The 25,029-nt window shown below is 36.3% G+C and overlaps 1 protein-coding gene across 3 annotated transcripts in view; it reads right to left on the reverse strand.

Annotated features, from left to right (window-relative positions):
* LOC109837571 (probable ion channel CASTOR) overlaps window positions 1-11,417 on the reverse strand; it is a 25,967-nt gene extending 14,550 nt beyond the window's left edge. For 2 of the 3 annotated variants that reach the window (XM_020405872.1, XM_020405873.1), the window contains exons 1-9: window positions 11,105-11,417; window positions 9,175-9,246; window positions 6,656-7,064; window positions 6,390-6,586; window positions 3,315-3,422; window positions 3,171-3,245; window positions 2,966-3,025; window positions 2,690-2,893; window positions 976-1,224 (exon numbers count right to left, since the gene is read on the reverse strand). In XM_020405872.1, coding sequence (XP_020261461.1) covers window positions 976-1,224; window positions 2,690-2,893; window positions 2,966-3,025; window positions 3,171-3,245; window positions 3,315-3,422; window positions 6,390-6,586; window positions 6,656-7,064; window positions 9,175-9,246; window positions 11,105-11,122 — 1,392 coding nt within the window. In that variant the 5' untranslated portion in view covers window positions 11,123-11,417. The remainder of the gene's footprint in view (window positions 1-975; window positions 1,225-2,689; window positions 2,894-2,965; window positions 3,026-3,170; window positions 3,246-3,314; window positions 3,423-6,389; window positions 6,587-6,655; window positions 7,065-9,174; window positions 9,247-11,104) is intronic. The other variant, XM_020405874.1, reaches the window with a different exon arrangement.

The following is a 25,029-nucleotide window of genomic DNA, read 5'->3' on the forward strand; positions in this document are numbered from 1 at the left end:
CGAGTGCGCCCCCAACTTCGCCTGAAGCACGAGCGGATCTAGACCTCGCCTGTAGCAAGATCTCGCCCTCGCCTGCTTTGCGTCGACCTCGCCCGCAAAGCCCAGACCTCGCATGCATCTCGTCTTGGACTTTGAGCTCGCCTGACGGAGCTCCTCGCCCGCTCGAGCTCGCCTAACCTCGTCGAGCTCGCCTGCTCAACGCTCGAGCTCGCCTGAAGATCTTAGTTGAAACCTCGCCTGCACTAAGGTTTGGATCTACACCCAATCTAACAATATATGGACTATTCCTTGGGTACGGCTAAGGATGGAAAGACACGGTAATTTTCAAGCCTAAGGTTTTATTATGCTACAGAATGGCTTTGTACATGTTATTGTCAAGTTAAGTCTTACGGTACACTCTCAAAAGTCTTAAACCAGTTTGTTAACAATCGTAATCCTGACTTCTTAAACCAATATAAAGTTTTTCATGTAATTTAATTAGCCCTGAAATTAACTTTTTTCGACAAAAGCAGTTGTAATGAATTTTCCGATTTAAAAGAAAATCTATGGTTCATAACCTCATTGATTTCAGATTATCTCCAAACATGGGTAGACCATAGCTTATTTTATTATTTTCTTTTGAAGAAGCAAAAAATTGTAATTTCCTCAAAGAACTTGGAGGAATTGTAAACAAGAAGCACAATTATCTAATATCTTTTGTATAAAACTATAAATATATCTCACTAGCTATTGTTTCATGTTTCAATTTTTTTTTTCAAGCTGCATTGCTCATGCTTGGTATGCTTGTCTAACTAAAGGGAAAACTACAGCAGCATAACAAATCAACTATGTAAATGTCTGAAGTAAGGTGATGGTGCGCATACCTAGTCACTAGAAAATGTTATACCAAATTTATAGTGTTGGAGCATAAACATAACAGCAATTTAAAATCTGCAAATAATTATTGTAATTTTAATCAGAAGAAAGGGAAAATACCATAGGCAATGTAGTCGGAGCATAAGAATCATCATCCTCTGCTATCACAAGAACTTCATCCCCTTCTTGCAGAACATAGGAATCATCAGGATTTAAAATTATCTTTCCACCGCATGATGCTACCTTTATTCCACAAGGAATTGCATCAGGAAAGCTTATCAATATATCTTCAAACTGCATTCCGTCCAATTGAGGCCATCTTTTAATATAAAACTCACAGTTCTCAAAGCCAAGGATATCTTCCCAAATCTGTCAAAACCATTGAACTACATGGTGAAGAAAACATGCAATGCACTGACAAGGAATACTTTTCATGCATAAAATAATAAAATTAAACATAAAAAAATAAAACAAGTTTAAAAAAATATCAGGTTGTTCTAAATATAACTGCCCCTGGTCTAGTGGTAAGTCATTACACTTATGGGCATCCTCAGGTGCCATCTGAATATAAGGCCAAATGCCAAAAGCTGTGCAGGCAACTGCAACTCTTGAGGGCAAAGCGGAAGCAAAGAAAAAAAAATCAACAATCACCTAGATAAAATGTATTTTTATTGAGATACCCAAAAACCAGCAAATTCCACCACACAGTGATGGAGATGAGAGAACATGATTCAGATGGATTCTTCCTGACCCCCATACCTCTATGTTGTACTTGGTAGAAGAAGTAAAGGCCAAAACTGGTAGAAGAAGTAAAGGTCAAAACTAAGAATTTAGATGACAGACTGCAGTTAGTTAACATATGTCCAGCAGAGAGCTGGTTTGATTAGCTGAATTCCAACAGCTTTCTATAGAAAGAGTTCTTACTACAAGACTCAAGTCAACCAAATTAACTGAGGGAGCTCAGCTCTTTGTAACGTATGAACTCAGACAGCTAAATTAACTCTTAAGGCCTTATTCATGTTCTAATAAAAATACAACAAATATGTTTGACTTGGGGGCTTTTGTGGGTTAGTTCAGACAGAGGTTTTTAATTAATGAAGTCCCACTAAACAAATGAGTCTTTAGTGGAGAATTTAACTCCAGAACTTATGAGACAGACAAAACTTAAATTGTACCCATAAATTACAATCTGAAAAATTATTGGAACATAAAAAATTAAGAATGTGAAGATTTGTCCACTCCACCAAATTTTACCATTATCCTTTCTGCAAATCTGCAATTAATTATTCTACGTATGTTTTATACATCAAATGCCATGTACATTAGAGGGATAAGGGTCTCCTCTCTAAGTTGATTAAAATACAATCATTTGAAGCTTCCAGAAGAGGTTGAGCTCAAGCCAAAAACTTCATGGGAAGCTACCATACTAGCTGGAAAGATGGGTCGATGTTTTCTTTAACAAGAAAACATCTATGTGCTGCATTGCCTGGTTAATCTGTTCATCATCTACTGGTCCAAGTTATTAAATACAAAGCTTCAAAAGCTTTTTTTTTTCTTTCTTTACCTTTTTCTTTCTTTCTTTTTCTTTGCAGGAACCAGAATAGGATCTTAACGGATATATAATTTCAAGCAATCAGCTAGAATGAGTATTCTGATCAAATTTTCATCTTTGAAACTGTTAGGTAGAATATGAAATAAATATAGTACTATACATTAATATTTTTCCAAGGGATGCACAGTACACTTTCAATGAGAATACTCAACCAGAAAAGAAAAGATAACACCAAATTGTTTGTAAAGGACTGCAATGAAATTCAGCACAAACCCTACTGACCTGAGCAAGGCCTGGTTGACGAGCACATTGTATCATTAAACGGCCAATCACATCATGAGCAACTACTGTTTCAACAAGATCTCCACCAACAAGTTTAACCAAAACTTCGTTATCTAGATCACTCAGTTCCACCACTATGTGTCCTCTTAGACCTTCTTTAACTCCATTTAAGCTTAAAACAGTTCTTAATGCTCTTGCGTCGCTCTGAATAAATTGGGCAAAAGCAATCAGTAGCCTGATGGCATAGGATAACTTTGAGATCTGCTACATAATTACCAGGTCAGCATTTCCATCTTCAGCAAGGACAACCACAGCACGAGCCGTTGAAACAGAAACCTGTTAGACACAGATAGCCGATCACATAATAGAATAAATGTACAATCATACACTGAAAATAGATGTTAGAAAGCACTAGGAGATGTTATACAATGTATAGCATAACAGTCAGGAACTTTACCAAAACAGCATATATAAAACCAACCTTTTTCAAATCAGCGAGAATAAGAGGACTTCCGCTTCTGCATATGACAGATGTTCCCTTGAAATCAAACTCCATTTTAGCAATAAGAATAAGAGGACTTCCGCTTCTGCATATGACAGATGTTCCCTTGAAATCAAACTCCATTTTAGCAATATCAAGCTCCATCTCCTCCTTGTCTCTTTCCGCCATCACAACGACAATACTACCACCCAAACTCTCATTGGCAATTGCAAGTTGATTCAACAAAGATCCCTGAATTCCCATAAAATATTGAATGTTAATTCAACAAAAAGGAAAAACTTCAGAACTTTGCTCAATACATAAACTGAAACTTCTCCGGGAGAATCAGAAAAAGACTGATGTTTATGACAGTTTATGTGCATTCTCCATAAACTTTTATAAAACAAATATACTTATAAAGCAAACTAATCAAAGTGAAATAGAAATGCCTAAATATTATGTGTTTGTTGACTGTATGAGATGAATGCAACGACAGAATGTTCATAAGAATGCTTAATGGCATTCTGTAGAAACTTATCTGGTAACAGGGGTATAGGATCAATTGCATTCACAAGATGCATACCTTTACTCTAGTCCTCAATCTGATGCAGATTATGGGACCATGGGTCAACATCAGGTATAGTTCAATACAAATCTTTTTAAACTTAATGTAATTTGGTTGTTTGAGTCCCAAATGTAGTGACGACTTACTACCAAAGGCCATCAGCATCAAGCAGAAACCGAAAAAGGAAAAACTATTATCGTAATGGATACATAATTGTGCTAATTGTGGACACACCCTTCGTACTATGGTGGTGTAACCACTTGTACTCCCTCTCACCCCCCACCCCCACCCCCCACAAAAAACCACCAAACCAAAAAAAATATTAGAATTTGCACCCATGAATCTCTGAGTATTATTTTTTGCCCGCAATTTAGAGAAAAAGTTGGTCTTTTTCCAGCTAAGCGGATGGGGAAAGGTAATTTCTCATATCATGTAATTCCTTCATGACATCTCGACCTAATGGCTAATTTAGGGAATAAGATGGTCCAGAGCTCAAGGGATGTGAGTGATAATAAACTAGCCTAAAGGATATAAGCAACTACACCCTCATATAATCAAGGTTGTGGAAAGCAAAAAGCGGAACATAGAGGTGAGGAATCGCTCGGGCTTCTGAGGCTTTAGCGGCAAAAAGATCAAGTAAAAAAGCGGTCCAATTTAAACATGTATAAATATGTTGGAGGAGAAGACTACGATGAGGAAGTGGCCTCGATAAGAGAAGGTGGAGAAGCTTCAACTGGACATGGTGATGGTGAGCTTCTACAGGAGATGGTGATAATGAGTTTTATTGAGAAGCCCAAGAAAAGGTGACGTCGTGATGGTAATGATGAAGGTGGAGCATGTTGGAGAAGAATTTGGAGGCAGATTTGGTGGCGGGAGACAGTGGAGTTAGCCAGAGGCAGTAGACGAGGCGGCTTGGGCAGGAGTTAGAGTTGCGGTTTATTTTCACCTCGAGTGGCAGAAACGGAGAGGGGAGGAGGAGAAACAGAGGGTTTTACTTAAGAAAATAGGTCAAGTTCGGGTTCGGATTAATTCTAATATAATACCGTATTAGTCTTTTTCAAAGCGTTGTCAAGCGTTTTCAAACGTTCTTACGAGCTTTCTAACACATTTTCAGCGCCTTTAAACGCTTAACAACGCTTTCATGAGCTTTCTAACGCATTTTCGATCAGAAAGTGTCACGTCTGCTTTCATTGGCCGCTTTCAACGAAAGCATAGTGGTGAGGCACCGCTTCCGCCTTGCGGACCGCATAAGCAGCCAAAAGTGGGGCCTTTTTCAACACTGCATATAGCATAGGGGTTTCACCTGCAATTAAACCTACAATGTAAGTCTAAGAAGAAAGGAATTTATGACATCAAACCTAAATATGTTTTGTTGTCTCTATAAAATGAGAGAGAAAGAGAGGAAGAGTACTACAGGGGTTTAGTAATGATTAGAATGTTTTTAGTTTCTTACGTGCATAATCTTAGTTTTGAAATTTGGAATCAGTTGAATCATAATTGGTTTCCTCTTACTTCTTAGAACATATTTTCCAAAAGTTATCAACTACTAGTCATCAGACTCATTACATCAAAGACAAAAAAGATTATGTTCTCAGTTTCTCTCTCTTGACTCTATCATATGATTTATACAAAACAAAGAGATCATGGTGAAACATAGAATCTGTTGAATGTAGATGTTGCTGCCAATGTAGAGCTAAATTTTAGGGGGGGAATTTTGCTCAAATTTCTAATCTATGTCCAACAGATTTTAAGTTTTACCACAATCTCTTTGTTTCGTATTAAATCATATGATACAGTCAAGAGAAACTGAGAACAAAATCTTTTTGTCTTTGATGTAATGAGTTTAGTTGAAGTTAAAATTGAATGATATTGTTAAATGTCAATTTTGTGCTAAATTTTATTTTTTCAATTATATAAATGTGTAAGCTAAACCTAACATAGGGTGACTACTCTCTTCCTTGGTTTCTAAAGACAAAAAACACTACCATTCTGTAGTCTACCATATCATTATTAACAGAATAAGAACCTCTAAATTGAGGAGCATATCATGACATAAAGGACTAAATTCTACTAGTTTGTCTTAAGAAGGTCCTGCTTTTCACTTAAACATTCCCTTTCTCCTTTCTTTGCGTGATTTTGAAGTTTGGGTTTGTGGAATCTTAACCATACTTTATACTTTTGCCTTTAAGCCATTACAATCATTACATGGATCATGTCATAGACTCATAAATTCTCCTCTCTATTGATTGACGTGAAGTTTGGAAATTCTTAAATCTTGGATGTTTGGTTCTCGCTTGTTAGACCATATATCCCTCAAATTATGTTTAGATTAAGTAATACAATCATTTCATCAAGATAACAAGATCAAGTCCTAAAGTGTTATCTCTCTCAACATTAATCATGTGATCCAATATCAACCAAAGTTATACAAGTAAAACTTGAAAAAGATGATGAACCTGAATGCACCGCCAGGCCCGCCACAGTTGATCTAATTATTAGTGAGAAAGTAGCTCTGATTTCTGATCCAACTTTAAAAACTAAATCTTGCAATGCTAACAAATTAAACAAGTGAAAAAAAATACTATGCTATCTACTCCAGAGAAATCACTACAAAAGGAGTATATGATAAACATTGAAATGATTAAAAAAATTACCAGCTTGTCGCTCCAGCCAAGAATTAGTGTGTGATTTTTCTCTATAACTTCACTTTTTCCCTTTCTCAAAGAATCAAACTTCTCTGAGATTGCATCAGAAACAAGCCCTAGCATCATGGCAAATATGAGCATTCCGCCAAAACTTATCGAAACTGAGACCAACTTGGGACCAATACCAACTGAATTTGCATGATTGCCTGAATCAGCAACATAAGTCCAAGATAACCACAACTTGGGACCAATACCAACTGAATTTGCATGATTGCCTGAATCAGCAACATAAGTCCAAGATAACCACAGGCAGTCAGCTAAACTATCATCTGTCACACCAAAGAGGGCCAAACCACCAAGGCATATCAGCAGTAAAGTTGCTAGAAGAAGAGCTAGAGGTTTAGCATATGGATGAACTGATAAAAACAAATCAACTTGATATGCTAGCTGCTTGTTAAGGGAAACTTCTTCAGAATCTGATGAGTTCCGCAACCTTGACATGCTGTCAATATACTTGAGAATAATGAGAGGAATGGACAAAATAATAAGTGAGAAAACCAGAGCAGAATTTTTTAGATTTTTGTTTGGAATATGGTTTCTCTCTTCAGAGGCATTACCAACAACTCCCATGGGATCATATATATTGCATTCATTTAGTCTAACATTGAGCATGGACAGCTGGTCCTGTAGAAAAACAAGGATTTAAAGAAAAGCATGAATATAGCAAAAAAAAATCAATGAAAGGAAGGGGGAAGCAGCTATTGTAACTCCTAATCTCTGCATTTTTGTGATATTGGAGAAGCACTATACATGTGAAGTAAAAAATCACCTGAGTTTGTCATTCTTCTGAGAGAAACCACCATCACAAGAATATGCATTTAACATTTTAAGTGCTTAGTAATCTAATAACAAAACAAAGTACAATGACTATTGAGGCGCAAATAAGTAGCAAAAGGAATAGTTTTATCAGAATAAAATCAATTTAGAACACCATTAGTCAAAATCAGGTTTCCCTTTACCTTGGCAGATGGAAACGAATCTCGTCCATAATCTCAAGGAAAAAGAAAATGAACATTTTCTACAAGCTGTAAAACCTATTGGACGCAGATCAACCTTGAAAACGCAATGATTAAGGTTTTAAAGCTCAAACAATTCTTGTACGTAACATCAAAAGGAAAAGTATGAAACCTTGTCTGCCATTAAGGCACAGATTTGCCCCTATTATTTATAAATTCGTATCAAAAGCTTGTAGGATAGTACCAATAACGTTCTACATATCAGATATCAGGCAGGGGCTTAGGCACCTAAGAGGGGGTGGTATCAAGTTGCACGACCCTCTAGCAAAGAAATTAAGTAGTGTATATAAGTTTTTGATTCATTAGCGACACCACTATACAGTAAGTAGTGACCCATATGGTTTGTTTATAATGGGCCAAAGTCTTAAATGGCCCAATCCCTAAATCTTATGTGCCAAATAGTTAGCATCATCTTGAAAAGAAAAAAAAAAGTGGGTTGTGGATCCTATTGTTGGCTGGTGCTATTCAAAAGGCTTTCTACTTTATATTTTTTTGTTAGAGTAAGTATCCAATTTTCATTATAAAAATAGGGTAAATCATTGTTTTTACCTTTGCACAGTAAACTCTTGAATTCAATGATGCTTTTATTATATAGACTATTGATTGATTGTTCGTTTTTTATTTGAAGTTGAAGATTTAACTCATGACCTAGTCATGAGGTTTTTTATTACATGACGTCAATTTGTGATTCAAAGTGAACTTTATCTGTGTGATATGAAATTATATTAATAGCACCAATTGAATGAGGCTATAATGCACCGATTTAAAACATGAAAATATGTGGAGGTCAATCGTAATTGTATTTAGTTAAATTTATGTTCCTAATTATATTGATTATGAGAGAAAATTTTGTTTTTTTTTGGGGGGGGTAAAATTTGTATTATTGTTTTCATATGTATTATGACACCACTTTCACGAATTGCTGGCTCCGTCCTTGATATCAGGGTCATGCCAAACAAAAATACTCCATACCATATGGCAGATGTCGGGATATATCACAGATATTTAGTAAATATCAAAATGTCATATTGGATGATGTTTATGTATACCATAAAAGTCCTAAATGAAATCAATAAAAATGTCAAATCATGTGAATAAAATATTTTAGCAGGCAAAGATATTGAGGGAGATATAATTGTAAAGAGTCAACTAAGATGAGTCGAGAGAGTCAGAAAGATCTATAAAGAGGAGCAGAGCGTGAATGGATGGCATACGGAAGCGGATGAAGAGACTCTTAGCTCGAGAAAGATGAGATGAAGAAGGTTATTTGAGGTTTCACTCTCCTATTTCAAGATTTGTATAAAGCGGGTTCAAAACCCAAAACCAACCTTCAAAACAATCTTAATATAGAATCTACATGACGCTAGTTTGATCAATCTTTTAGCATGAAATTTTTTACCCAATATATTAGGAAAATTCTAAATTGCCACTCGATATATAAGAAAAATCGCAATTCTCCCAAAAACAATAAATCACATGTAAAATCTTTCTCATTGCCGGAAGCTCTATAAAACGACATGTCAAACATATTGACTGATGTTTTAAACAGAATACCAATCTAATTGCAATCAAAATGTCATAATGCTCAACTAGGTTTAACATCAAAAATATATTACATACTTGTTCTCCATGGTAACCACTTTTCTTAATAACCAACTGAAGTAAACAAAAATATCAAACTGCAAAAAGAAGAAATAGGTCAGGCTGTAGTCACTTACCTGTAAATTCCTAAGCTGATTCTGCAAAGAAAAATTTTTATGAAGCAGAGAAGTGAAGCATGTAACAGTGATCTGTGAAAATAATTCAACTCATGAGTAAAATAACAAAAATCTGCAAGCAAAGGAACAAGTCACGCACAAATGTCATAATCCTAGACATAGATATGATATGTCACTTTAATAAGATTAAATACATTGAACAATTGCAAATTTTAAACAACAGACACTTTACAGAGAAACAAAAACACAGCATACAATGAGTTAAAAGAAACAAAACATCAAAAAACTGTAAAGAAATTTAATGCACCAGATAAAGAACCATAGACCTCCTGAAATGACATGAAAACACTTGGAGATTATATATAAAAGAACATGAAGATGTTAAACAATCTAACAAAATGTAACGGGTCCCTGGCTATAACCTAAAACACAAGAAGACACCGGCTACATGGAAGTTCTTTTGCTACTAGACAAATTCACAATTCTTAGCGCTTTGAACAATGAATATTAGCTATAAATGAACTCTTAAGCCTACCATCATCTTCAACTTTATATCAGACAAAGTTTTAGTTAAAGTCCATTAACAAATTGCAACTTAAGCCTACCATCATCTTCAACTTTATATCAGACAAAGTTTTAGTTAAAGTCCATTAACAAATTGCAACAAAACAAAGCTTTATTCCAGATTTTTTTATCAGACAAAGTTTTAGTTAAAGTCCATTAACAAATTGCAACAAAACAAAGCTTTATTCCAGATTTTTTGAGTAACATGAATCTGATTCTCCCATTCGGTTCACTAAGGGCTACAATACCAGTTACCATTAAGCTAAACCAATATCATATACTACTTAATTGCTCTAGTACTTCTTACACCCCATTAATTTTAATATTACCACTTCTCCTAATCGGTACATTTGGTGGTCTCTGTCGCACAAGCAACATCTAACTTCCTATGAATGCATTCGTGCAAATTGTGAAGACTAAATAAATTAGAAACACCATTTGTCACAAATTAGAGATGCCACTTGGCATCATCATACATAACGCCTTCCAGCAAAAAAAATTTGGAGGTTATAGTTAGATAATGTCAAAAGTTTAAATACTAATGACAAATTGGAAATGGTCTTTGATTAAGATCTAAACCATCCCCTCCGCCACATCCCAACACACACACACAACCCCATGACCATCAATCCTGCCCAGAGATATGACGATAAGAATGATAACATCATTGAGGAAAAAGTGGAGTTTGCACGCCATAGCCCGTGCATGCTCGCAATTGCGTTAAAGATATCAAATAAAAATTGAACTACCAAGAATAAAAATATGCAGTTTAGTTACTTAAAGAGGCAGTTTTGGGTGATACCTTGAGTTTAACATCGAAATTAGGCTCTTAAGATACAGCTTTAGGATGCCGTGATGAAAAGACATCGCTGGAATGCATTGGATTAAAAAAGAAGGCTGCTAGAAAGAAATTATTAAGTTGTAGGTTCCAGCATACCTTCTTTTGAGCCTATTTTAGTGGATAACTGTGATAAGATTTTATGTATTTGATTCATGAGGTTATTTGGATGCAATAAGACTTGTCTTGATAAGACACTGATTCCATGATTTAGGGATTAAGAAGAGGGGCGGTAGGACTGCTCAAAAGTTAGGAATTCTGTAGTTTGACTAATCACAGAATTTTGTTCTTCGTCCTCGGATTTTTCCCCTACGTTTTCCCCGCATTAGTCAATTTGTAAAGATGATATTTTTAGAATAATAACAGTAAAATGTACTTCTTGATATCACAAGGAGGTCTATTTCACAATTATTTGGGGGAAAACATGTTTAAAAATTTTCCTTTACCACACTAACCACGTAATGTAAGATAAATCAATATCAAAAATTCAAAAAATGGTCATAATAAGAAAAAAAACAAGCTACCCACCGCAACGATGACCGTCATCGGCCATCGGATCTTAACCGCAGCCGAAAAATCCCCAAACCTTCCACCAATCCCCTTCTTCTTCTCATCCCCAACCGCCGCAGCCGCCTCCGATCCCAATCCCGCCTTCTTCTCATCCTTCGCCGATCTCAGCGCATCGAATGTCACTTTCCTCCTAGCTCCCGAATACTTCGCCTCCCTCCCCGAGATCGAGTACGGGATCGGTTTAAAACTCGACGGCGGCGACGAATTAGACGATGAAGAGAAGCTGGACGTCGGAGTGAATCTTGAGTCGCGGAGGTAGGGTTTGGGAGAGGAGGAGTCGGAGGTGGAGGGGAAGGCGGAGCGGCGTCTTCTAGGGTTAGGGTTAGGGTTTGGGTTTGGGGTTCTGTAGGGGGCGGCGGTGTGGGGGAAAGGAGCGGAGGGGAAGAACCAATCGCGGTGGGCTGGTGGCGGAGAGGGCTCGGAGGACTCCAAGGGCATTTTGGGGAAGTTGGAGGGGGTAAGTGAGCTAGTGACTATAGGGGGTGCGTTTGATAACAGTTAAAAGTATGGGATTAGGGAGTGATATTATTGTGTAATGATGTTACCTGGAGTGTATTAAGAATTGTGATAACTACAATACTCACATCGTACTGTTTATTTACTGGATTCGGATCCTCTCCACTACAAAAAAAATAGTGGAGGGACCACTACATAATCACAGTCATTGATTATAAAAAAATAGTGGAGGGACCACTACATAATCACAGTCATTGATTATCTAGTTGATGGTTATGATTTTTTCTTTTAGTGCAAATTAGGAATGAGTGCAATACACGGGGGTATAGTAAGTATTAGATTTAGATTGTATCATAACCGCCTACTAAATAATCAACGCTTGAGATTAAAAGTAGTGGTCTCTCCACTACTTTTTTGTAGTGGAGAGGATCCAAATCCCTCTCTTGTAGTTTGAGAGCAATATAATGTAAGAAAAGAATAATGTAGTCGTCATTATTCGGTACGGCTAAGAATGCGGCTAATTTTGCTTTAAGATCCCGTATGATGAGTTCATCGGTGCTTTGGCGGTGAGCAACATTGTTATCATTCTCATTACTTGCCCATATATCATGTTGCATCTGGTATTTACGTAAGGCATAATATTCAAGATTAATTGTGAATAGATGTTGCTCTATTTTCGTAGATAGTGTTTTTTAAACTATCATCGTAACTTTTTGTCATAAATTAATTTTTCTCCTTTTCTGAAAGAATGGATGTCTACAAAATCACTTGGGGAAAAATAATAAAAAGATGACTTGCACATACATCACACGTGAGATTAATCATTCATTATTCTTACTTACTTATTATTATTATTTTGATAAAAAAACGGCGAGAGATCCCCTACGTTTTATTTTTTTTTTTAAAAGTTTAACGAAACTTATAGATACAAAATACAACACTCCCCTTACAAAATATCAAAATCATACAAAAGGATATATGTAGCAAAATACTAGTAGTGAAGCTTGGTAGAAGTGGGTATAAGCCAAATGATGGACTATTTGATATCGGAGTCACCCTCTGTCGACTTATCATGCCTTCCAATCTGTTGATCATCGCAGTCATCGCGCACATGATGGCGCAAGCCAGCATGAGTCAATCATGCAATAGCTCCGTCCCTCGCCTCCTTTAACAACAAATCAATCCAGGGAGAAAAGTAAGCAATTATGTGAAGAAAAATATGTGATGCAGATCTTGCATTATTTCTAAAAGTTCTATTATCTCTTTCACGCCAGACTGCCCATCGAGAGGTTGTTGTATGTAATAAGCACCATAAAGATAGATTTGACTTTTTAATCATAGCTCTGCTCCAAGCAGACAAATATGACATAAATATCTAGGTTGTTCAACACCATCGAAGTGCAACCTAATATTTACCCAAAGAACATTTGCGAAAGATTAATGGAGGAATAAAATGTTCTATTTTTTAGTATTCATGACTAAGGTGTTGGGATTGTGTCTTTGATTCTTTCTATAACTTCATGAGAATTAGATAGGGTTAGAGATCTATCATGATGTTGGGATTGTGTCTTTGATTCTTTCTATAACTTCATGAGAATTAGATAGGGTTAGAGATCTATCATGATTAGGAGATTGAGTCTCATCATGATTAAGAATTAGATAGGGTTAGAGATCTATCATGATTAGGAGATTGAGTCTCATCATGATTAGGAGTTTGAATATTATTCTAATTAGGAAGTTAGGCTAAAGATAGGGTTTTTGTTCCCTATATATTTTTCTATTGTTTGAGGAAAAACCAAGCATATGAGGGAGAGCAAATATTCTTGTAATCTAGAGTTAGCAGAGGACGTAACCTGATTTAAGAATATTGTGCGAGAGGCGAGGGTTTCGTAGTATTTATCCATGCAAAAGATTACATCATTGGGAGAGAATTTCACAGTCTTTGTCCATTTAAAAGAATGTAAGGAGATGGCTTTAGAGATAATATGAGAGTTGATTATGTATGTGAGGTTGAGAGATTTAGAGACGAGAGTCAGGTGGTTCCTCTTATAGTTCTCACTGATATATAGTGGATTTCTCGTATTGTTGCCTATAGACGTAGGTCAAAGTTGGTTGACTGAACCACATAAATCTTGGTATTCTTTCTTCTTGATTGTGGTTATTTTATATCTTATTGATTATGGGTTAGCTTCCAAGTGCGCAAATCGTAGTAGGCGGGGAGACTAAAATTCCCCAACAAGTGGTATCAGAGCCATGATGATGAATCTGGAAGCGAGTTCGCAAGATAGAAGATGACGTCGTACAAGATTGAAGATCGGCGTTACAAGAATCAAGATGAAAAGGAAAAAAAGAAGATTATGTTGTCTTTTGATCGAGGGTTTGGAGGCAGATTTTAGTGTTCTGAGAGTTGATTTGTAGGTTCTGGAGTGCTCTGAATGCGATGGAAGAGTTTGATTTTTAAGATTTTGCTCAAAATGGTCAGAAAGTGTAGAAAAGTTCTGACGGTAATGGCGAGACAAATCTGATGGTAGATAGGGAAAACATGTATGCAACGGATGAGACTAGTGTAAAGCATCAGATGTGATTATAGTAGTGAAGTTGTCAGCATATAATTATTCAGAATCATCGCGGGAGCAGGAGTTGGTTGGTGTGTAGAATCAAGAAGGACAGTGCCAAATTAGGTGGAGCTTGCAAGCAGGTACGACTGAGTGACACATATGCTAATGGAGATGGTGGCATTGGACTTGAAGATGTTGAATGCTCATATTTAGTCTAAGCCAAGTAATGGAGTAGATAGAGGTATCTGTTAGGTCTCATGTTATGAGATACATCTTCTAATCTTGTTTTGATGATTACAAACAATTCCTAATATTGTTTGTCTAGTGTTTATGTTTTCTTATTAGGTATTCTAGACAAACAATGAGTTGGAGGTTTGATGGAATTGCGCCATAACGATCATATCAAATGGAGGTTGGCGGAAATAGGGGAGTGAAGCAATGCAATTCAAGTTGAAGATCCAAGTTCAAGCTTCATCCGCAAGGAGCTATATTGAAGACCTTCAAGCTAGTTTATAGTATTTATAGTATAGGTTTATACTTGTGTGTTAATATCTTAAGCTCAATATTATACACACAATTTAATGGTTTATATGTTTTATCCACAAAAGTTTTTGCAAACAAATAGATATATAATACTTATTTGTTTTATATGTGGATAAGTTATTTTGGTTTAGCTATATAAATATGAAACAATATATATCTTTATTTTCACATTTATGTATTTCATATTCTATTGTATTTATGAAAATATTGGGTTCTTAGTTTATGGGCTTAACAATCATTATATACATCTTATATTAAGTCTATAAAAACAATTTACAAAGTTTCAAAACTTGGTTTATGTCAAAACATTTTATTTCATGTATATCAACTTTTTATGTTTTGGACATTTTTGTAAAATGACAAGTTTTCACAAATGAGAAGTGAAATTCACAAAATTCCTTTTGTAACATGTTCATTAACATGTTTATAGGCATTTTCCAAAGTTTTATATTTTTTAGAATTTATTTGATATTTTTAAACTCTGTTTTAAGTTGACATGTACTGTTTAAAACAGGTTGTGTGCATGTCTTGAGTCGACTCATGAACAGTGTTGAGTCGACTCATAAACTGTTGTGTAGTTTACATTTTGTTTCTGACGAGTTGACTCATAACATCATGAGTCTACCCAGATAGGTTGATTCGATTCATGTCTGTCATAAGTCGACTCATAAATTGTGCTGGAAAGTGTGTTTTGTTTCTGATGAGTCGACCCATGACTTCATGAGTCGACCTATGCATGATGAGTCGGCTCATGAATTTTATGAGTCGACCCATAAGCTATGTTTAGCCTATAACGGCTGGGTTATGAGTCGACCCATGATTTTTATGAGTCCACTCATAAAGTGTCTGTTGCACAGTAACGACTATTTTCAGATTCTGTTTTTGTGTGGGCTTTTGGTCATTTCATTGGGGTTTTGGCTCATGTCTTGGGTTGTTATAAATACCCCATTGTATTTACCTCTCCCACCTAACAAGAAGAAAAGTTTTAAAACAAGTTTACAAAGAGTTTTAGTTTGTTTTAAGTGTTTGTTTTTATAAAATTAGTTTTGTGAAGATTGTTTTTACAAGAAGAGGAGATCAATTTCAGTTTGGGGTGTTTTTACAAGAAGAGGAGATCAATTTCAGTTTGGGCTTTCAATCTTCCTATCCCTCTCTCTTGTGATTAGAGAAGTGTTTCTAAACTCATATATCTAGCTTGTTTATGCTTTAATTGTTATATTTATATTTGCTAGATTTAATTGAGTTTATATTTGATTTTCTTATTGTTTGCACACACAATCATTAAGCTTAAGTATTTTCACATATTGTATATTTGGGGTTGTGGTGAGTGTAACCTTGAGAGTGAGCTTACACTTAGCTCTCATCTTGTATTAGAGAACAAATATTGTATTTGTGCTTTCATCGTGAAATACATTTTGTAATATACTTGTACACCAAGAGAAGTGTGTGGTGAGAGACAGGTTGTCCCAAGAGGAGTGGGGTAGATGGTAATGCCTAGAGGTAGGTTGTAATTCCTAACACTTAAGAGAGACACGGGCTAGAGACCAACACTTAGAGGGTGTAAAGTATGATTGCAAGAGTATGAGATTGTAGAGTTTTCAGTGAGCTAGAAAACTGAGTGTGTAGAGAAGTTCCGACTTTCAAACCGGGTGTGTCGATAGTGGAGTTCTCCCCGAGAGTGGGGAGCGGAGACGTAGGACGGAAGGTTCAAACTCCGTGATCATATCATTGTGTTTGGATTGCTCTTTGTGTCCACTATTTGTTTATATTGTTTCTTGCGTGATCATATCATTGTGTTTGGATTGCTCTTTGTGTCCACTATTTGTTTATATTGTTTCTTGTTTAATTTCTCTTGTATTTATATTCTTGCTCATATTGCATTGTATATCTATCTTGCCAGAATATTTTGTTAATAAGTTTTAATTGGCATTAATATCTAGTAAGATTAGCAATAACCATATTCACCCCCCCCCCTCTAGGGTACTTTCAACATCCAGCTCGTAGTGTGAAGTAGGAGAGATATACCAATATAGTTTGAGATGAGTGATGCAAGTGGAGCAAAGGATAATAAGCGGGGGGGAAGCTATTGTCAAGCTCAAGTTGGAAGGACAAACATGGTTGATTTGCTTCTAATGTTAGAGGTGGCGAAAATCTCTTGGTGCGCACAAGAGATGTCAAGGCACCACTACGAAGCAGATGATAGCGAGGGTCATTGGACGTCCCAGTTGGAGTACAAGTGCTTCGATTTGAAGTGTAAAAGAATAGAAGACGCTAGCAGGAGAGGTAATGTTTCAAGACATCGATGATATATCTTCAAGGAAGTTTGGGAATCAAATCCAAGGTAGAGATTATTGGGATTGTGTCTTTGATTCTTTCTATAACTTCATGAGAATTAGATAGGGTTAGAGATCTATTATGATTAAGAGATTGAGTCTCGTTATGATTAGGAGTTTGAATTCTGTTCTAATTAGGAAGTTAGGCTAGAGATAGGATTTTGGTTTCCCTATATATATTCGTCTATTATTGGAGGAAAACCCGAGGAGATGAGAGAGAGCCAATATTCTTGTAATCTAGGGTTAGCAGAGGACATAACCTGATTCAAGAATATTATGCGAGAGGCGAGGGTTTTGTAGTCTTTGTCCGTGCAAAAGATTACATCATTGAGAGAGGGTTTCGTAGCCTTTGTTCATTCAAAAGATTGTAAGGAGAGGGCTTTGGAGATAATATGAGAGTTGATTATGTATGTGAGGTTGAGAGATTAAGAGACGAGAGTTAAGTGGTTTCTCTTGTAGTTCTCCCTAATACATAGTGGATTTCTCGTATTGTTACTCATGGACGTAGGTCGAAGTTGGTCGACTGAACCACGTAAATCTCAGTGTTCTTTCTTCTTAATTATAGTTATTTTATATCTTATTGATTGTGGGTTGGCTTCTAAGTTGTGCAAATCATAGTAGGCGGGGAGACTAAAATTCCCAACATAAGGACACATACATTACATCCCTACCACTTACGCTTCATCAAGTTGTCTCATGTCAAGATGGCATTTCTAATGGAGAGCTACAAAAAAGGCTCTAACTTGCATAGGTTCTCTAGAGGTTTATATCAACTTAGCTGTTGATAATGTATACCCACCAAAATTTAAAAAAACTATACATGGACTTAATAGTGAAAGATTTCCATAGGCTCCCATCGCTAAAGCGGCACATCTTGCCAATCATTGTTAGGTTTTTAGTCAGCTAGAAGCATAAGTAGGTCATGAATGTATGGGAGTTGCTAATGTGTGGAGGTTGCTAATGTGTGAGTTCTATTACCGAGTGAAAAATTAATTCCTACCCGAAATGCATCCCACACATTAGCAACTCCCTTCAAAAATCCTGAACATATTTGAAAATTTTGTCGGGTTCCACAATCCTAATCTTGAACCATATTTATGTGACAATAAAGAGCCATCGAGCCAGAGGTCACGCCAAGATCTTTTTTGCAACCAACGTGAAAGCATTGCTTTGTTCATATCCTAAAGGTTTAACACACTAGGGTCTCCCTCTTCCTTTGAACGACTAACCTGTCCCTAACAAACTAGATTGATTCTCCCCTATCCGACCTATTATATTTCTAGCGAAACTTTCTACTAATATTGTTGATTTTGGCCTCAACCCAACATGGCATCTTAAAGTAGGAAAGGAAGTACAAATGTATAGCTGATAAATACACATTTAATAAAGTTATTCTTCCTCCTAAAATAGAAGTTTCCCTTTCCAATCTTCAAGTTTTTTCTCAATCCTCTCGATCATGGAATCCAATCTTGTATCCTCGGTCTGCCAGGTCTAATGGGAATTCACAAGTATGGCAGTGGAAATTCTTTACGGGAAAAACCTAAAGTTTTCTCGATCAACATTGTGTTGATATTCTATCTCTCTATCTAAGATCCTCTTGCAGACGATTTCTTTACTAGGTGCTCTATTGATTAGTATGTTCATTTTTGTCGAGAATAGCCAATATTTAATCCTATCCATTTTGGTCCAAAATCTCTTAGATATAGGACCTCCAAAAGGCAACCACAATCCACCATATTATATGCCTTTTCAAAATCTAGTTTAAGGACATATCATTTTAACTATACATATTGTAGTAGTGTACTACATCTTGCGTTGTACGCCATCCAAGACATATCTTCTTGCCACAAAACAAGATTGATATTCACCAATAAAATCTCTGGGTTTTGCACTTAGGAAATTTGCAAGAACCTTAGAGATGACTACTAAGGATCCATTTAGGAGGCAAATAGGCCTAAAGTCACCTACATGCTGTGGGCAAGGAATTTTAAGAATGAGAACAACGTGAGAATAGTAATCTTATCAAGTCTAGATGCTCCCTTAGACAATGTCGACATCAGCAATGGAATGTCACCCTTGGTAATATCCCAGAAAGATTCGTAGAAGAAAGTTGGAATACCATCTGGACTCGGTGCCTTGTCCGCACCCAATTGCTAGACTGCATCTTTTATCTCCTCTATTTGAAAATCTCTATCCAAATCTCCTAAACTGTCATCTCATTCCCAAGAAATATTTGCAAAAGCCGGCCTTAAGATGTTTCTAGATCCAAAAAGATCCTTTAACTTATGCTCAAATGCATCCTTAACCTCTTTCTTAATATTATAGAATATTACCCCCAACTATGATAGATCTTATTAGTTTTTTCTATCCTATAATGTTCCAATAAAATTTATCTCTTATCATTTGTACTATGTCATATGGATGTAGCTCAGTATTGTTAGACCCTAGAGGGGGGTGATTAGGGTCTTATGCTAATCTAATCCCGATTAATTGCTAATAAAAAATTATATTGATCAATATGTTCTTGCAAGAGATAGATATGAATAAGAACAATAAGAATATGCACAACTAAAATATAAGCCAAGCAAAACACAAACACACGATATGTTTACGAGGTTCGATCACCACGACCTACGTCCCCGCTCCTCACCTCGAGGAGATATCCACTATCACAATCCGGTTTGAAAGCCGAAACTTCTACACACTCGGTTTACAAGATCACCGAAAACTCTCACACTACACAATCACTAATCAATCACACTTTGCACACTAAGTATAAGAACTTAGCCCGTGTCCTCCTCCTCAAGTGTTCAGTTACAACCTCTCCCTAGGTTCGTCAACCGACGCCACTCCTATTGGATTCGACCCCGTCTCTCGCCTCACACTTCTCTCGGTGTACAAGTGTATTATAAGTGATTCTCACAAAAGAAGATTAAATATAATGGTTTGTTCTCAAATAACAAGTGAGAACACAATGAAGCTCACACTCACTAAATCACACTCCACAACCCACACTATATGGTATGAAGATATTAAGCTCAATATGTGTATGTGATAACAGTGAATGAAACTCAATAAATATAGCTAATTGAAATGAAAATAAAATAACAAGCTATGTAAGAGTTTAGAAAACTTCTCAAACAAGAGGAACAGTAGATGATGATCCCAATAGGATTTGAAAGCTACTTCTTGTTGTAGGAAAACTTCTCTTAAAACAGATTGATGAAATCAGCTTTAAACAGCTCTTTAAAACACACTAAATATTTTGTTAAACACAAAACTTGGATTTCTTGGATGTGTTGAAGGAGAGCAGCAATGGGGTATATATATTAACCTAATACATCAGTAAAAAACACAAGTAAAAGACCAAAAAACCCATTTGAAAATAGCTGTAAAAACTAGCCATTGGAAATGATCTGACAGTTCGGCGGGCGACCACGGCGGTCGACCGCGAAGCTCAAAAATACAGAGTATTGAAAATAAAGGATGGTGATCGACCGCGGCGGTCGACCGCGAAAGTCTCTGGATGTTTTCACGGTCGACCGTCACGGTCGACCACGAACACATAAAAGCCAGGCTCAGAAAATTTATCACTGGCGATCGACCGTGGCGGTCGACCGCAATCTGATACATTGCATATTGACAGTTTTTTGGGCTATTTTAAAAATTCATTAAAAATATCAAATCAATTCCAAAAATAGTGAAACTTTGGGAAAAGTTTCTAAATGATGAAATAAACATGTTTGAAAAGGAATTTTTGGAAAATCAATTTTCATTTGTGAAAACTCCCTGTTTTTGAAAAGTAGAGCTGTAAACATGAAATAAAAGATATTGTAACAACGTTTGATGAAAAATCATTTATATGATGGAAAAAAGTCAAAAATCGTGTTAAGTGTACATATATTGAGCTTAGATATTAACATACAATATATGTAAGTAAACTAAACTTATACCTAGGTAAATCCACACATATGAACTTGAATCTTTAACTCTTGATTGTCGTGTGTTGAAATACCTGTAAAGAGAAACATAAACACAAAACTAGAGAATATATTAGCGATAAATTATTTGACAAATCATCATCAAAACTATAGGGTCAACAATCTCACCCTTTTTAATGATGGCAAACAATTTATACATGAATATGAACTATATACTGATAAACCACATATAAACCAATCATGTATGCAACATGAATAAACCAAATGTGATTTTCTCCCCATTTGACAACATCAAAAAGGAAAAAAAATAAAAAATAGGAGCAACGCTCTCCCTGCATATAAGCATAGATAAAAAGCCAAGAGAATTGCCAAAAGCTCCCCATGTCAAATTGCATAAATGACATCTAAAGAACATATATAGGACCTAAACAATAATCATACACAACCATAAGCATGTAGAGACCAAAGAACGCATCATTAGCAACGTATTTTCCATAAACATAGCATAAAAAATGTTTTGACCATGCATAGTACATAGAAAAGATAAACTAACACAATAGATCACAAGTCATCACTTAAAACATCAGGAACTACATAGTTTTCCACAAACATAGTTTGTTCCACAAGACTACAAACCATACACAAAAGTGTCACAAAGTCACATAGTTCCACACAATCATAGAGTTATTACAACTCAAAAAAAAGAGCATAAGTATCAAGTTCTACAACTCAGAATAAAACATCACCATAAGCATAGAAACAATAAAAAAAATAATCAGCAAGATCAATCATCACCATCACCATCATCATCATCATCAGAAGCAGGGCCAGATCCATCATCAGAGCCAGAGCCATCAGCAGGGCCCTCCTCAGAATCAGACTCAGAACTGGAAGAGGGATCCGGAATCCCGAGAGACTGACGCTGATAAGATAGAATAGTCCTAACATCCCCCTGGATAGTTGAGACCTGAGTCTCGAGACGATCCAAACGGGCACAGATATCAGAAGTGGAGGAGGTGGAAGCTCTAGACCGAGAAGATGAAGGCTTGGTAGGATCAGACAAAGAGGCAGAAAGTTGCATACGGGAGAGAGAGACTTTATCAAAGTACTCCTTACCCGGATCAACTTTGGGTTCATTAGTGAGAGCAACACCGAAGTGTTGAAGAATGAGGGTGATGAAACTGCCAAAAGGAAGAAATTTATAATGATTGCATGCCATGTTCTTAAGAAAAACATTTGCCCAATTCACTCTTATTTTGGCAAAAATGGCATAAACAACATTAACCTTATCAGGAGCGAAATGATCAAAGCTACCGGTTTTGGGAATGAGATTATGAGCAACAATACGAGCTATGACTTTAGCGGTGGTATTTAGTGATTTGTTGTTCATAGGATAGGTGCAACCGGGCTTAAACAGGATATCATTCACAGCTTGATCAGTGTGCTCGACAGACATAAGCTCGACGTCGCTTGACGGGATCTTAAGGATTCCCGTAAGCTCGTCGGCATCAAAAGAAATCTGGATATTCTTGACAGATGTGGAGATGGTTTGGGTACCATCAGCAGTGGCAGTGACAGATAAATTTGCATAAAATAGATATACCAGAAATGGATAATGAGGAACTTTATGTTCCACATCTATCAGTCTAGCCAAACCAACATCATGAAGAATTGTGTGAATGTCATACATGGCTAGTTGTTCGAATCTGATATATCTGGTGGGCAGAATTTTCAGTTTGCACAACTCCCTATATTTCTTAACTAGGGATTTAAACAAAAGAAAATCCTCATAATGAGAGGCTACAGAAGAAGATGAACCAACATCAGATTTATAGGGATTTAAACAAAAGAAAATCCTCATAATGAGAGGCTACAGAAGAAGATGAACCAACATCAGATTTAGACCTCTTTCTAGGAGGCATGTTTGATTAGGGTTATGAATGAAATATGGAATATAACAGAAATTGAAAACCCTGGATATGCAAATAGAGCACAATAAGTGAAAATAAGCAAACTCTAAACCAAACCCTAGTCTGAGAATATAATCACTAGAGTAGGAAATGAAATCAAGAGATGAGAGAAGAAGTTACCCAACAAATCCCAACTGAGATTGACGAGAAAGATGGCCGAATGAGATCCGCGATCGATGGAGGTCGAACGGCGGACGACCGAGACAATTTGGGGAAAATTTTCGAAATGGGGGAAAGATGAGGATCGGATCATAAGGAAAGATGAATGAAGGGCTAGGATTAGCTCAGGGAACAGATCAATGGTGGTGATGAAATCGGGTTCAAAACAGTTATCAGTTAAAAACCCGAAACCCGATCAGAAATAAAATCGAAGCCAAAAAAATCTCTGGCGGTCGACCGTGGCGGTCGACCGTGACAACTTACAGAAACTTCGACGGTTGACCGTGGCGATCGACCCCGAGAAAGAAAAAAGCACGGTCAGTGTAAAATCTGGATTTTGAGAAAGTTTTTCAATTTAGACCTTTAAGAAATTGTTTTATAAGATGCCAAATATTTTTATAAGATATATATAAAAGTTTTTAGCTATAAAATCATACAAATAATTTATTTTAGCTAAATAAGAGGGAAAATTTACATACAAAAACGAATTTTTCAAACCAAAAACAAAACAAAAAATAAATAAATAAAACAACAATAAGTGACATAAGAATCATTTTGGTACCCAAATCATTTTGGTACCACTAAACTTTGGGACATTGACCCATATCGTTTAAATCCAAGGCCCTAGGGTTATAAACCCGCTTGGGCGTATTTTATGCACCGATACGATCAAAGCAAAAATTGTAAACATTGTTAGACCCTAGAAGGAGGGTGATTAGGGTCTTATGCTAATCTAATCCGATTATATGCCAATTAAAATTAATTAACAAGTTATCCTAGCAAGTATAAAATATAACAAGGTATATGAGCTAGGATAAGCAATATGAACTAAGGGATATATCCTAGCAAAGAGATATGCTATGAGATATATACAAGGATATACAAATCACACAAGGGTAAGCAAACTAGACTAGATAGTGGGTTGAAATAAATGAGCAATGCACAATTGGCGATATAAGATAAATGCAAAAGCAAATGCGCCAATGACAAACTCAAACATACTAAAATGATCACGGAGTTCGGACCTTCCGTCCTACGTCTCCGCTCCACACTCCAGGGGAGAAATCCACTATCACAACCGGGTTTTCTACGCTCACCCGAATAACGTTTACACCTCACAGTATCGGTTTTCAATGCTCACCGATCAACGTCACTCCTCACACTCGGTTTTCTAGTTCACCGAAAACTTCACAACACACTCAGTTTTCTAGCTCACCGAAAACCTTACAACACTCACAATGTAACAAATATAAATTTATTCTCTACAATAGATGAGAACTCAATTAAGCACAACTCAATATTACAATCTCTCACAACCCTAATATACTATGTATGCAAATATAATAAGCTCAAAATGGGTGTGTGTGTAACAATGAGTAAATAAAATCAAATCAACTAAACTCAAATATAAAATCTAGCTTAAGAACAATGATAATCAAACAAGTATATAAATGTAAAGCTAGAGTTTGAGTTTAGAAAACTTCTCAATTGATAACAAGAGATAGAGGGAGGATAGTTGGAGGCTCAAACTTCAATAGATAATCTCCTTAAGCTCTTATGAAATTGATTCACAAAACCGAAATACTCAAATGCTTAAAAGCTTCTTAAAACAAACTTAAATAAACACTAAACAAGTTTAAACCCTTGTTAAACTATTTGAAAAACATTCTCTTGGATATATAGAGAGCTGAAGGTAATGGGGTATTTATACCCACTTAAAACTTCAGCATGAACCCCAAGCAAATGACAAAAAAGCCCAAAACAATCAGCTCAGAAAAATAGCCGTTGGGAACCAACGGTCATATCGGCGGTCGACCGCGAAGAATAAAAAGGCGAAGAACTGTTCTGGACAAGCGACGGTCGAGCGCGAAACTCTCTGGACTAGCGACGGTCGACCGCGAGCCAGCAAAAATAGTTTTGAGT

The sequence above is a fragment of the Asparagus officinalis genome, chromosome 4 (genome assembly GCF_001876935.1).
Source record: "Asparagus officinalis chromosome 4, Aspof.V1, whole genome shotgun sequence".
In the NCBI taxonomy this organism is placed as follows: domain Eukaryota; kingdom Viridiplantae; phylum Streptophyta; class Magnoliopsida; order Asparagales; family Asparagaceae; genus Asparagus; species Asparagus officinalis.